The sequence below is a fragment of the Drosophila nasuta genome, chromosome 2L, assembly GCF_023558535.2.
Source record: "Drosophila nasuta strain 15112-1781.00 chromosome 2L, ASM2355853v1, whole genome shotgun sequence".
In the NCBI taxonomy this organism is placed as follows: Eukaryota; Metazoa; Arthropoda; class Insecta; order Diptera; family Drosophilidae; genus Drosophila; species Drosophila nasuta.
The window spans coordinates 10,079,336-10,093,810 of record NC_083455.1 but is presented as its reverse complement, the minus strand read 5'-3'; the positions used below and the strand labels follow the sequence as shown (position 1 = coordinate 10,093,810).

General features: G+C 32.3%; 1 protein-coding gene across 5 annotated transcripts in view; it reads right to left on the bottom strand.

The window, feature by feature from the left end:
- Positions 1 to 14,475, bottom strand: part of LOC132786284 (neurogenic protein mastermind) — a 123,134-nt gene that overhangs the window by 66,516 nt on the left and 42,143 nt on the right. For all 5 annotated transcript variants that reach the window (XM_060792890.1, XM_060793042.1, XM_060792815.1 and 2 more), the window contains one exon: positions 12,254 to 12,484. In XM_060792890.1, coding sequence (XP_060648873.1) covers positions 12,254 to 12,282 — 29 coding nt within the window. In that variant the 5' untranslated portion in view covers positions 12,283 to 12,484. The remainder of the gene's footprint in view (positions 1 to 12,253; positions 12,485 to 14,475) is intronic.

Here is a 14,475-nt window from a genome sequence, read left to right as displayed (position 1 = left end):
CGAAGAAGAAGTAGAATCAGCTGAAAAAGAAGAAGAAGCAACAACATTTTCACGATGAAAATGAAAGACAGAAAACAGCTGCAAACGCAAACAGTGCAACTGGAAAAATTCAAACAAAATTCGCAGTGGTAAAACAAATAAACTTATTCAGTTGGCTAATTGGATGGCCAGCAAAAAGTATAAAGAAAATGGGTGGGAAAAATGGAAGAAGTTTTGGCAGATAAAATGGAGGAAAGCCATATGTTGTAAAGGGTAGTTGCTAGTCGGTGCTGTGATCAAAATAAGTCAAATAAATTGTAAATTTATCACATAAGATTTTTAGATTGTAAATAATTCTAAAAGTGGCAAGCAAAAAAGAAATCTACAGTTGAGTGGACTCGACTGAGAAATACCCCAAAAAATACAATAAAAAATATACTTAATGAATATACTAAAAATACTAAAATATACTGAGTGAACTCGACTGAGAAATACTCTAAAATAAAATAAAAATATACCAAATGAATATACTAAAATATACTAAGCGGGCCCGGCTGAAATATACCTTAAAATACAACAAAAAAAGTATATTTAATGAATATACTAAAAATACTAAAATATACTAAGTAGTCCCGACTGTGAAATACCATACAATAAAATAAAATATACTAAATGGATATACTAAAACGCTATTATATACTCAGCGGACTCGACTGAGAAATACCGTAAAACATAAAATATACTAAATGAATATACTGAAATACTAAAATATACTGAGCTCTCTATTTGATATAACGAAATAATGCTGCATCAGTACAAAATATACCATAGAACACAAAAAATATACTATATTGTCAGCCAAAGCAAATAAGTCCCCAAAACGAAGAGGAAAAAATTAAAAGTTAAGATAAAAAATTGACTTAATTTAAACTTAAAACCATAATAGATCAAAAATAAAAAATGCACAATCAACATTTAAGATAAAAGGCCTAACTTTATTTATAATTCTTCCTCTAATTGTCATTCTACTAAATACAAATACTTCATAATCCAAAATGTATTTCTATTCTTTTTCATATCCACAAATATTTCTCCCTTTACCAAATCACTAACCAACCCTTCCTCGTTTAATTTTACAGGGTACAAATTATGACAGCCGCAAGACAAGTTAAAGGCCAATAAATTATCCGGCTACTTTAATGCAATTTTAATTAGCCCAGCCAAACGTCGCTTTAGATATTAAATTTTTAAGTGCAAAAATTACTGCAATTAATAAAACAAAACAATAAAAAAAATGTAGCCATGGTTTTTACCAACAATTAACAATTGTATTAAATCCGCAATTGTTTTATTTCAATTTAATTTTTAATTAACAAACTAAACTCGACAGCAAATGTGAATCATTTGAGTTCCAATCGGATGAGTTTGATGATTTTGCCTTTTGTTTTACGAATCGATTTATGGTCTGTGCTATTGTTTAGTAAGGTCGTGTTAATTATAATTTATTTATTGTTGAAAGTGTAACGGAACTTATCGAGGGTCTGCATTTATTTGGAAGCCAAGTCCAAGTCGTAAAGTTTGCGCTTGAATAATTAAGAAATTGGAAAATGAAACACGCGATTTAACAGCAGTGAAATTTAAGTTTTAAAACCCAAATAGTCTGCGATTAACATTTAGTAGTTAAAGTAATCTGTATGGATTAAAACTTTTAGGGAAACGATTTAAATTTAAATCATTTTTAAATGTGAAGGCAGAAGAAAAAGTATATGAAATTTGATTGTAGAAATACTTTACAGAAGAAAAAGATTATAGAAATACTTTAAACTTATTTTACAATTCCAAAATAATTGGATAAGTGTTTTTTTTTTCTTATAATTGCTGCACGTTGTGATGGATTAAAATAAATAAGTTACTATGGATCAACATACTTCATCAATTATTTTGAAGCCAAAAACAAAAGTCCGAAATCAATGCAAAATAGCAATAAGATATATATTTTACTATGAAGAATTTCAACATAAAATATCAGTACTCTAAACTGTCAAATAAACAAAAAACTGTTAAAATATATTCCCAGTTTACTTAACACTTTAAAACATTGTATAAATGCGTTTAACAACTTGCGGTGAAAATTCTACACATTGTATTTAACGAATAATTTATGCAGCAATAAAATCAAATTGTTGTTGTAAATATGTTTGCATTTAATAAATGAGCCGTCGATAATTGTCACATTTTGTGCACAATTCGAATGCGAAAATGAGAGAAATATTGAGCAATTAAAATACAGGTGAAAGTTGAATGCAAATTAATAAAAGTTAATGCTTGACTATTAATGGTGAAAGATAAAAAATAATATATGTGAGATTGTTGCAATTGTTTTTAACTACTTGTGATATTAGCATAAAGATGCTGTCATAGCAGTCAGCAAATGGAGTAAGCTAAATGGCATAGTAGTCAGCAATTGAAGTAAGAAAACTGTCATAGCAGTCAACTAATGAAAGTAAGCAAGACGTCATAACAGCCAGCTATTGGAGTAAGGTAGTTCTTTTAGCAGTTACCAATTGGAGTACACTAAATTTCATAGCAGTTAGCTACTGAAGTAAGCAGATTTCATAGCAGTCAACTAATGGAATAAGCCAGATGCCATAGCAGTGAGCAATAGGAGTAAGCCAGCTGCCATAGCAGTGAGCAATAGGAGTAAGCCAGTTGCCATAGCAGTCAGCAATTGAAGTAAGGCCATAGCAGTCAGCAAATTGTGTGTAAACAGTTGAAAAGCCTCAGACACTGCTGAGCTTTTTATTACGCATGGAACTTCAACAAAAGAGGCAGACAAAGAGGAAGAACAAGAGTAGGAGAGCAAGGGAGAAGAGTAAGGGAAAGAGCAGACTCTCGCATGACCTACCCGAAGGCGAAACTTATTATTGTTATTACATATATCTCGTATGATTTTTATTATTTTCATTTTCATTTATATGCTTTTATTATTGTCGCTCGCTTGGCTGATTGGGGAGGCTGGCAAAACGCACACACACACACACATGCACACATTCACACAAAAAGAAACGGCATATTTGCCTTTGGCATACAGTAAAAATGTGAATGTATATTTTCTTCTCAGTTTCCTCTGCCATAAATGAGCTAAATGGCATTTAAAATAACAAAAATAAAAAAAAATGAAAAAGCAAACCAAGGCTGTCGAATGAACCTAAAAAAAATCATGTTGCACAAATGTTAATTAACATGCAATGTTAATGCTAGTTAACAGATTGAGTGCTATGAGAATTTATTGATATGGAAGTAGATTAAACTTAAATCTATTGCTAATTACAATAACTTTGAAGCACAGAAAAGAACACAACATTTTTGAAGATACCTCAAAATTATGTTGTGGAAATGTTGATTAACATTCAATCCTAATCTAAGTTAACAGCTGTTAAAATTTAATGGTACAAGAGTTAATTTTAATTTAATTTAAATCTTTTGAAATTTTAAAACAATAAAAAGAATAAAACAATATTGTCATATGAACCTAAAATTTGGGTTGTGTAAATGTTAATTAACATTCAAACTAAGTTAGCAGCTGTTAAAGCTGAATATTACGAGAATTGAACTACACATTTAATTTAATGCAATTTCAGTTCAAAGCAAATTAAAGTATATTTTACAATTAATCCCCAATTAAAAATTGCTGTTGTAAAAAACATTCAATTAACATTTAATAAAGCCAGTTAACAGCTGTTAAAGCTGTTTGCTATGGAAATTCATTGAAATTGAAAACGCATTTCAATTAAAGGAATTGTGAATTTCATTTAATTGTTAACTACAGCAATTTTTAAATAAATTAGCCTTATCTAAAGCGCATTTAAATTGCATTAATGCTGTTGGCTTTTAACATTTTTCAGCTTAAATCGAGCATCGAAATTGCAGTTGTATATAGTAGTAGAAAAAAGGCGAGTCGTAAATCACAATTATTTTAATGCCGTCACATACGAGTCTATCTATGAATTTATCAGGTAATCAGACCGTGTCTAATACCCCAAGCCAGCAATGATACTGCAAAAGCAACAACAACAACTCGAAAAGACAAATGCATTACATTACAGCAAACCAAAAAAAAAAGCAACTACCAACTAATGTTGCTAGTAGAGCAGGCTAAAAAGCAACTATCCGTTTATGTTTGGCCTATGTAGTTTGACTCAAACTTGATTTCAAAGTTAAGCCAACCTTAACCAACATTTATAGACATCAAACGTGGCTAAAACCAAAAACTGAAACTATGCAGCAGCGTCAAGAAGCGAAACGAACGAATTATAGCCCAAAACTCAAAACTAGAAAAAAAAAAGAGAAACAACAAAAAATCATTAACAAAAATTACAACGTTTTTCTCTCTCTCTATTTTTGGCAGTTTATTTTCAGTGCTCATACTCTTGCAGAAGGTATTTTCATTTATTTATGGAGCTTGCAACGCATTCAAAGTAAGGCGTGGCTCAATTTATTTGATTGTATTGACATTCAAACTAGACATTCAATTTTAATAATGTGTTTGCTGAAACTTGCGGCACTTTAAAAGTTTATTGAATATGACTGAATGAGAGAGTATGAAATTATTAAAGTTAATAGTAGAGAATATAAAATTATTTAACTTAGTAGTTTCACTATATTGAAAACATTTTGAAGAAGCAATTAAATTCCACTTTATATTCTATATCTGCACAAAAACCATTTGCTTAAAGTTTCAATCTTATGTTTGTATCATATGATAGCAATTATTTATTTTTAACCATAAATGTTAAAGGTTCTCTGCATGATTTAGAAATATAAAGCATACATTTATAACTATAAAACTTAAAAATGTATGCTTAATAAATCCCATTTTAGGATTGCTTTTAATCATTTTATTAATTTCTAATACAATTATTCATCTGTTATCATTATTACATTTTTAGAATACATTTGTAAGAAATAAACTCTTTGTATTCTTATTAATTTAGTTTCTATTCAATTATTCATCTTATTTTTTCATTATTATATTTTTAGAAAAAGAAATCAACTCTTTGTATTCTTATTTAGTTCTTTATTCAATTAACCAATTTTTGTTTAATAAATCCTTGTACTCAACAATTTGTTTGTATTCTATTTTAACTTTTAATTCAATTTAATAAATGGTTTGCTTAAAATTTTAGAATTTGTCTAAGAAATCCTTGAAGTCAACTTATCAATTTGTTAGCATTCTCTTTGAATGTTTAATTCAATTAACCAATTGCTTGTGTTATTATTTTTATTTAAAATTTGTTGCTAGAGCATCTGAGTTGTGTCTTTTCTCTCTCTTGTTGCTTGTTTGTGTTTTATGTATTTATCTTTTTCTTTGAGGCTTTTGGCGTTAAACTTGATTTGCAAAAATGTGCTTTGAAGGTGAAGTCAAAGTCTTGCTTTGCTATTGAGGTAGGCAACAAACAGCGGCAACGCTTGAGTACCTGAAGGTAAAAACGTAAAAAAACGTAAAATAAAAAACCAACAGATGAAACCGAAAGCAGTCGGATGATGAAATTAAGCTAGTCGGAGTCTTTTTCTTAGTCACAATTGAAGGGCAATTGTATTGTAGTTGACTTAAGGAGATTTTCAGTTTTTTTTTTAAGTGCTTATTTCAAATTCATTTGAAGAGCTTAACTTTCGTCAAATTCTTGAGCTGCTTTAAACGGTGTCTCTCCTTATATAATGTGGCAAGTCTGTTGAGATTTGGCCAGGTTGCCAGACTGTCTGATGATGATGCTTTGGCGAGGTAATTAGCGGTCGTCTGCTTAATGTCTGCGTCTAAAACAGCTGGACAGGTTCACATTACACGTCGAAAGTGCGACAGAGAGAGTGAGAAAGAGAGAGAGAGGGAGAGCGCGAAAAACTGCTTAGGTAAGCAGCATGTAATTAATATATGTTTTGACATGGACAACAAAACTCAATGAGCGGGGCTCCCTACGAAAATATAATAATCTGTATAATAACTTAGACGGATCATAATCGTATATCAAATTTTGTTTGTGATAAACAACAAGTATTTATTGCTGTTGCTTTTCTTCGATTTGTTGTCTTACTTTTTGTTCTTATTAGATATAAGGTGATTGACATGTTGGAACATGTGTTGGCAAAAGTTGTAGGCGCGATTAAGATAAGTCACAAACACACGCACACACACAAGTTGCACGCACACGCGTCACAAACTGTGCACGTGTGGGTGTCAAGCAGACAGCAGACGGCAGAAAAAACTGCTTGCTTACACACAACAATAACAACAACTTGGCAAATTGCACTGCTTATTGAATTGGAACAGTAATTGTAGAATACCAATATGGCAGTGTATGTGTGTGTGTGTGTGCGTGCAAATTATGTAAGCTTGATTGCTATTTTTTAATTATGTTTCATTTTCTACAAATCAATTATTCAACACATTTGATTTTCTCTCATAAATTATGTAATATTGTTTGTCATATTGCTGAATAATATAACTAAAAACTAAGTGCGCCACATGACTCATTTAGTTCCTGTCGATTTCATTTTTTTACCACTCACTGAGCACTAATGTCAATTGTATGTAGTACACTACAATACTGCGTTTCATTGGTGACGTATGCAAACAATTAGTCTGCTCAAAATGTCAAATGATCGGCTCATTAACGCAGCAGCAATGTCCACGTATTGAGCAGCGATCAGTCTAAAAACAAAAGAGCGCAAATACAAAGAGAGATAACAAGAGAGAGAGTGAGTGCTTTAGTCGCGTGACGTCATGTTTTAGGCGCTCTCTCTAATAGACTGCGCCGGCAAAAAAGTAAACTGCGTGAACAGCTTGCAGTGTGCGTGCGTTGAGTGTGTGTGTGTGTCGCTGTTTACCTATGCACTTACACGTAACAACGCTGTTAATTAACAGCGAAGAGAGCTGTGAGACTTTGTTACTTTAACAGACTGCAAAACTTTGTATTGGAATGCAGATGTAAAACTATTTTAAATAATTTATAAGCAAACTACGCTTCAATTTTGTGCAGCTTCAATGATGAGCGAGAGCGCATAATAAGAGCATATTCAAAGTAATTTGCAGCAGCAGACTGAATAAATGAAGTGTGTAATAACAGAACAGCAAATGCAGCTCTGCAATCGCGTTGTCTGCATACAAATTATGGCGATAGCACTTTTCCCCTCCCCCTCACACTGCCACTCCCTCTCGCCTTGCTGATAAGGATAAATATAAAATGCAATAACTTGTTTTCCCTTCATTTCTTTTTCTTTGCTTGTGCATTAGATTCGCCTCAACTGAATAGAGAAAGAGGGAGATGTATGAAAATGTAGATATACATATGTATGTATGTATACGTTGTGGTATGAGGTTTTCCCTCATTTTCCGCGTAACAAAGAAAAGTCATAAAAAAAACGCAGTTATTCGCTTCAATGTGGGCGTCGACGCGACGCCACATTGGAATTTTCATCAAAGTTCTGGCTACATTGGAAATTGGGCTAGCTAGATACAGTTACAACTACAGCTGCAGATTCATTTGCAAATACATTAAAAACGAGAAAAAAAAATTCTAATAAAGAAATCTGATTGATTGCTTGTTCCTCAACCACGCCCAAAGCCAATTAAGGCGTACTTAGCTTAAATTCTACTCGACAAAAAAAAATAAATAAGTAGAAACAAAAAAGTGGAAAAAAATAGAAACAATAAAAAATCAAATAACAAGCAAATATTCACAGCCACATTCATTGATTCATTCTTCTTATGTAAGCGGCTTATGAATCGCTCGCTTCTTCTTCTTCTTCCATCATCTTCTTCGACTGTTTTTTCCGAGTTTGGAAAAATGATTTCGTTTTGTTGTTGAGGCGTGTTTTTAGACAGCTATGTGGGCGTTTGCTTATTGTTGTTGTTGTCGTTGTTGTTGCTTTCAGAAATTATATGAAATTTGCTGCGTAGTTGTTGCCAAATGGAAAATTTGTGTTTTCAATGCCAGTTTCTTGGGTATTTAGTTTGTTGCTTGCAAACCATGAGAGTCTGCTGTAATCCTAAGTCGCACTCAAATGCTTTCGAATTTAATAATTTCTCCAAAACACAGTCTTAAAGGATTTTAATCTACATTTTAAAGTATACTAAGTTTGTGTGTTAAACTTATGAATATTTCATCGAAATTTCGTAGTGATAACTCTTATAGTTTATGAGTTATAGCTATCTTAATGAGTGGACAGACGGACAGCAGGATGCCAGAAGTACAGTTCTCAATCTTCAAGTAGAAAAACACTGCTTGCTTCAAAGTAAACACTGCTTGCCTTGGCAAATTTCTGTTTCGAATGTCAGTTTCTTGGGTATTTAGTTTCCCATGACAGTCTGCTGTAATCTTAAGTCGCACGCTTTTGAACTTAATAATTACCCCAAAACATAGTAATTAAAATGTTAAAGTATTCTTAGTATGTGTATTAAGCTCAATCATATCTAAGACAAATTTGGAGGTGATAGCTTTTATAGTTTAGCAGTTAGAGTTGCTTGAATCAGTGGACAGACAGGCAGCAGGACAGCAGAAGTACAGTTCACAATCTTAAAGTAAAACAGCACTGCTTGCTTTAAGATTCACACTGATTACTTTAAAAATACATTCATAAAGCTACTAACAGTTGAAAAGTTAAGTAATTCATCTATAAACTATTGTTTTCTTTTATCATTGTTGCTATGTCAGTTGTTGTTATTGTTGTTGATTTGCTGGCAATTAAATGACTTTTGCTATTTTGTTGTGTAGGCTCATTTCGAAGACGAGTGCAATTAAAATGAGAAACTTTGTACAATGCTTTATTGTTGTTGTCGTCACTAATTGCGATTGACAAAAGTGAAAGTGAGCGAGCAAAATGTGAAAACTAATAGATTTATATTTAGTTACTTGGTAAAAAAAAAAAGAGCTAAACATCTCACTCGCATGTGAGTATGAGAGTGAGTATTTGTGAGTGTATTCATATTACGTGGGCAGACAATGAATGTTTCTTTTTTCTCTGCTTGTTTTTTTTTCATTTTTTTCTTTTCCATTGATCAAGCCTACAATGCCGCAGCTCTGTCTACAGTTTGATGAGTAATTTTGTGGCATTTTTTCCTATGCAAGTTTGTTTTTTACTTTTATTTTTTAGGCGTTGCCTGAAATAGTTTTAGTTTCAGTTTCAAACTCGCCATGAAATATGAAACAACTTTATTTCATTGTCAGTCAGTCAGTCAGTTAGTCTCTCTCTCTCTCTCTATCTCTCTTTCTCTCTCGCTCTCTCTGTGTGTGTGTGTTGTGGCTTGGAAAAACCGGCTAGCCGAAAACTAGAAAAATGGAACGAAACCCAAACGAAACGAAAGTGAAAGTGGGCTAAACTCATCAGCGTGGCCGAGACTCAGTTCGGTTCAGTTTCAGTTTTCAGCTAGGCTCTAGCTTTTCAGCTTTTTGTGTGTTTCTAGGCCTAAACCCAAAAAATACAAAACACAAAAAACTACTTGTGCACTCGTAACTCTACCTTCAAAATGTTCGCCTCCCCCTTCTCTCTATCGCTCTCTTCATCAGGGGGAGACCTGCCTCATTTATTTCACTTTCGTTTTCGTTGCGGCATCAAAGAAAAGTGAAAATTATGCAGTGAAAATCTTCAATAGGCGTCGAGTTAATTTAGTCATTAAATGCACTGGGAAAGTAGCGTATCTTTCGAATGGATTTTCTACTACATAAAGTGATTGATGGATTGACCAAGTGATTGACAAAGAAACTGACGAGTTATTCACTAACTAGTTGACTTATTAATTGATATTTTGGCAGTTAGTAAAAAGAAATACTTATTCAACTTTTACTTGTAAGCGCAGAAATATTCAGTCAGTCAATCAATCAATCAAATTTATTCCATCCCATCAAATGGCATATGAAGAGACAAAGAATCATATCATCATTGATATTTTGGCAGTTTATAAAAAGAAATACTTAACACCATATTTAATTTTTTCTATTAGGAGGCGCAGAAATATTTAGTCAATCAATCAATCAAATATATTCCATCACTTCAAATAGAGACAAGGTATTAACATTGTTGTCATTTTAATAAATCATATTTATTTTTATTGTATTTCAAATTGTTGACATATCAATCAATCAATTATTTTGAACCCGGAACTAACTTTATTTATTAAAACTTATTTTAACAGCAATAAATTTGTGTCATAGTTCAGTTTGCATCTCTTAATAAAAGTTTCTTCATTAACTTAAAGTTCATCTGTTCCACTTGACGTTCGAAAGTAAATAAACAATGAAGTAAATAAATAATCAGAGAGGGAGAGAGAGAGACAACGAATGGACAGCACATTGAAGACGTTGTCATAACATCAATATGAACGACATCAATTCTAATTAAATATTCATAATTGAACCACTTTCGATGCAGTTTGGTAAAACTTTGTAGTTCTAATTAGGTCAGAGGGCAAAGCTTAAGCAAACAACAAGCATTAGGCCAGGTGAATATTAATAAACAAAATCATAATGACTGCAACTTGAGTTCCATAAATAATGCAAAGATTTTATGAGTATGAGAGTCGAAGGCTATTCGATTTTTATGTGTGATTACACACTTTTATCTTATTTATTTGTTGTTTGTTCAACTAACGTCATAAATTGCCATTCAAGTGGAGCGAAGCTTAGCATTTTATTTCGCTGCACACCTTCTTTTTTTTTTTTTGAGCTTCTCCCCCGCAAACAACACATACACACACATACACAATTTGACCCATAATAAAAAGCGCAGAGTCGCGCATTTGGGTGTAAATAAAACCATAAAATGCGCCACAAATTTCCACTTGGAACGCATCTGAACTTATAATATAAAAAAACCTAATAAAATCAATTTCAATCAAAAAAAAGCGAAACCAAAAAAAGACCGAAAGGAAATAGCAAAACAAAACTTGAGAAATTATGAGCAACGACGTCGACCACAAACAAAAAAACTCAACTGAAACAGAACATAAAAGTAATTGAAAGCTATAAATCAAAGACCGAAATATGCGCAAAAATATTTCAGAATAACATTTGAGACACAAAGAATGCTGAGAATCTCTCTCAATCACAAATCTCAATGTTTTTCCTCTCTTTAAAATTTTATTGTATTAGCTCAGCAAAGGTGTCGTACATCAAAACAATATTTGTATCTCAACTCGCATTTGTATCTGTGCGATACTTTTGAGAATGAGCCACAATTAATGAGTCAATGAGCTTGTTTTGGGCACAGACTGACAGAATATACACATATTAAGAGATTGAGTGACTATTTGAGTTTAAATACTGACAGTTTGATGGGGAGATTGGTTATATCAGTGATTGATGATTGATTGAAGAGCCTATTGATTAGATGAATGGCGAATTCAAAGAATTTAATTATGAAGCAGCTGCATAATTTAGACAGCTAAAAGCTATTCTATTGTATTAGAAGCTGTTTATTAATGGAATGATTGAGTGATTGAATAAGGTGGTTGATTGACAACTGGTTGAATTGAGGATGAACTGATTATATGTGTTAAGAATGTGGAAACCAGATTGACTGATTCGCTAAGAAATTAACTGAATGACTTCTTATACATTCAAATACTTAAATTTCATATCATCATCATACATCTGATACATTTAGTAAGTTTTTGATTGAAAGACTGATTGATGTGTTTGATAATAGTGTTAAAAAAGCTTATATTACTTTTAATAATCCTAATATATTTTAAATTATGTGGAATTTATGATAGATAGACTTTATTACTGACAATACCGAACAAATGGCTCATAGACTGACTGATTGATTGTTTGATTGAAATGCATGCAAATTTTATTTAATTAACGCACATATTTGTAGTGTTATTAATAATTATAAAGTTTATCAACAGATATTAACCGAAAGGTATAAAACCCATTTGTTGATTGAAATGGTGATTGACAAGCTTATTTTTTGTATTTAATGAATTTGTTCACTCTAGCTTGTATTTTAAGGGTTTTTAAAACCACGCTTTTGGCTGTAGGATCTAACCGAAAGCTATAAAACCCATTTGTTGAATGATCATATGATTGAAATGCTGATTGACAAGCTTATTTCTTGTAATTAACTGTAACTTGTGTCTTAAGCATTGTTAAAGCCACGCCTTGGGCTATAGAAGCTACTTGAAATGCTTTGTGCATGCCGAATGAGATTGAGATACATCTTAAATGTAGCTCTCTTGAGTTCGCTATAACGATAAAGAAGAAGAAGAAGAATAACTTACCCTGCATTTTCGGCTGCAGCAATTGACATCTGTTGTTGGGGCTCATCTGTTAGCTGCAGCGTTAGATGTGCCCGTTGTTGTTGTTGTTGTTGTTGTTGTAGCTGTTGATGATGCTGCTGCTCCTATTGTTGTAGTTGTTGTTGTTGTTGTTAATGTTGCTTGTCGTTGATTTGATGTCTAACTCGGGGGCTATACATAACAACTTGCTTCAAGACGTAAATGAAACACACACTGCAAAAAAAAAGAGAAAAAAGAGGCAAGATGAATACAACTTTTATTAACATTTTTCTACAATTCTGTTTCAGGCATTCTTTTCATTTTCTTTTTTCGGTTTTTGTTTTAGTTTTTTTTTTATTTTTCGTATTTTTTCTTATGAACAAAACAAGTTGAGGAAAATGCCCCAAGATGGTTGAATACAGCGGGAAAAATGTACAAAAACTGGCAAAAGCAAATGCCAGCTGGGCACTTGAAGACTCAAGTTACAAGAAACACTTAGGGTCGGGTCGAGCCGCCTTCGACCTACCCTACAACGACCCCCTGTCCCCCCTTTGTCCCCCTCTCTCTACCTTAAAAGCAAACTCAGCTAACTGTGTAAAAGGCGCCAAGTGTGAATCTTTCTCTTTTTGAAGGGGAGAAACATGTTGGGCTCTTTTTATATTTTGCCGCTGGCAAAGTGCAAGTTTGTCTTTTCGGCACACAAGGGTTAAGGCTGAAGAAAGATTATGAAATAACCAGTATGCACAGTAAAATACCATAAAAATATGTATTTTTCTGAATGTGGCGCATGTGAAAATAAAAGCAAAATAGTATGGAGATATATTATACGTATACAAATAAATGAAAAATAATATTGAGGTACACATATAAAAATAAATGAAAAATAATGTAGTTAGTAAATTAAGGACTCTTTACTTTAAAGTTTACCTAAATTAAAACAGTATATTAATTTTTTTTTTTTTTTTGTAATTCGTTTTATTATTTTAAAATAATTTTTTTAATTATGATATTGTTGCACTCGGTATAAAAGAGAATATATCTATACCAACAACTTTTATTCTTTTTCAAAAATTGTATTCTTTTTGTTCAAATGCTAAACATAAAGAATTTGTATGAAAATAAAACTAAATAAAAGACGCGCTTTTCTATTTGTGTTATTTTTTGTTGATACACATATGTGAATAATTTCGATTCTCTATAACGCTGTTGCACATTTCTCCAAGAAATAAATATCTGTCTATAAATATCTATGCTAAAAACTACCGATCGTATACATAGCAATACAAAAATATCTCATCTTTTTTAAGAAAAACAATTTTTATTTATAATCATTTATCATATTTTTCGCAACTTTAAATACTTTTCCTTCAGCAACATTTCCTGCTTAGAGCGATTTCCCAAGCCCATCTGCTTGGCCCCCTTTTCCCTTTTGTTCCGTTTCTTCCGTTATTCGCATCTTTGCTTGTTTGTCAATTTGAGAAGCTGCAGTTGAGGCTTTGGATTTGGCTTTAGCTTCAGTTTCAGCTCTCTCGCTCTCACTCTACCGCTCTCTCGCATAAGCTCATCAGCTGCATAATCCCAGAGAGTGTGTTTGTCTGTATGTGAGTGTGTTATTCTTTTTTCTTGTTTTTGTTTGTGTTTTTTTTGCAACGCGTTGCCAACGTGTCATATACTCGTACTCAATGCATTGCAGCCACCACCCAACTGAAAGCTTTTTGTATTTATTTTCTGCATTCTTGTTGCACACTTGCCAAAAGCGAGAGTCGCATGAATTGTTCATCAAGTATGCAACGCATTGAGAGCGTTGACTTGTCAGCAATGGCAAATAATAAATTTTAATGAAGTGAACACATTGCTTTTTACTGCCCCAACTGAGGTCGGAAGCAATAATTTCAATTGATGTCAACTTTTAATGCATTTTTATGGATTTCTGTTGACTACTGTGTTTTGTTATTCCTTTTTTGATTTATGAGATTTGTCAATGGATTTTTAATAGATGTCGAAATCATTTAAGACGATCTATTTTACATTTAGATATATCAATATTTTTTTTATCTATCTCAAAGTTTATCAGTTATACATTTTCTGTGATTTATGGATTTTAGTAATCTTGTTAGAGTAACTTTAATTCTGTTTGATGACTGCAGTTATTCTTTGTTGTTTTCGCATGGCAAGTGTGAGAGCGAGAGAGCGAGAGTATATGCTTTATTGTATTTGCTTTTAAA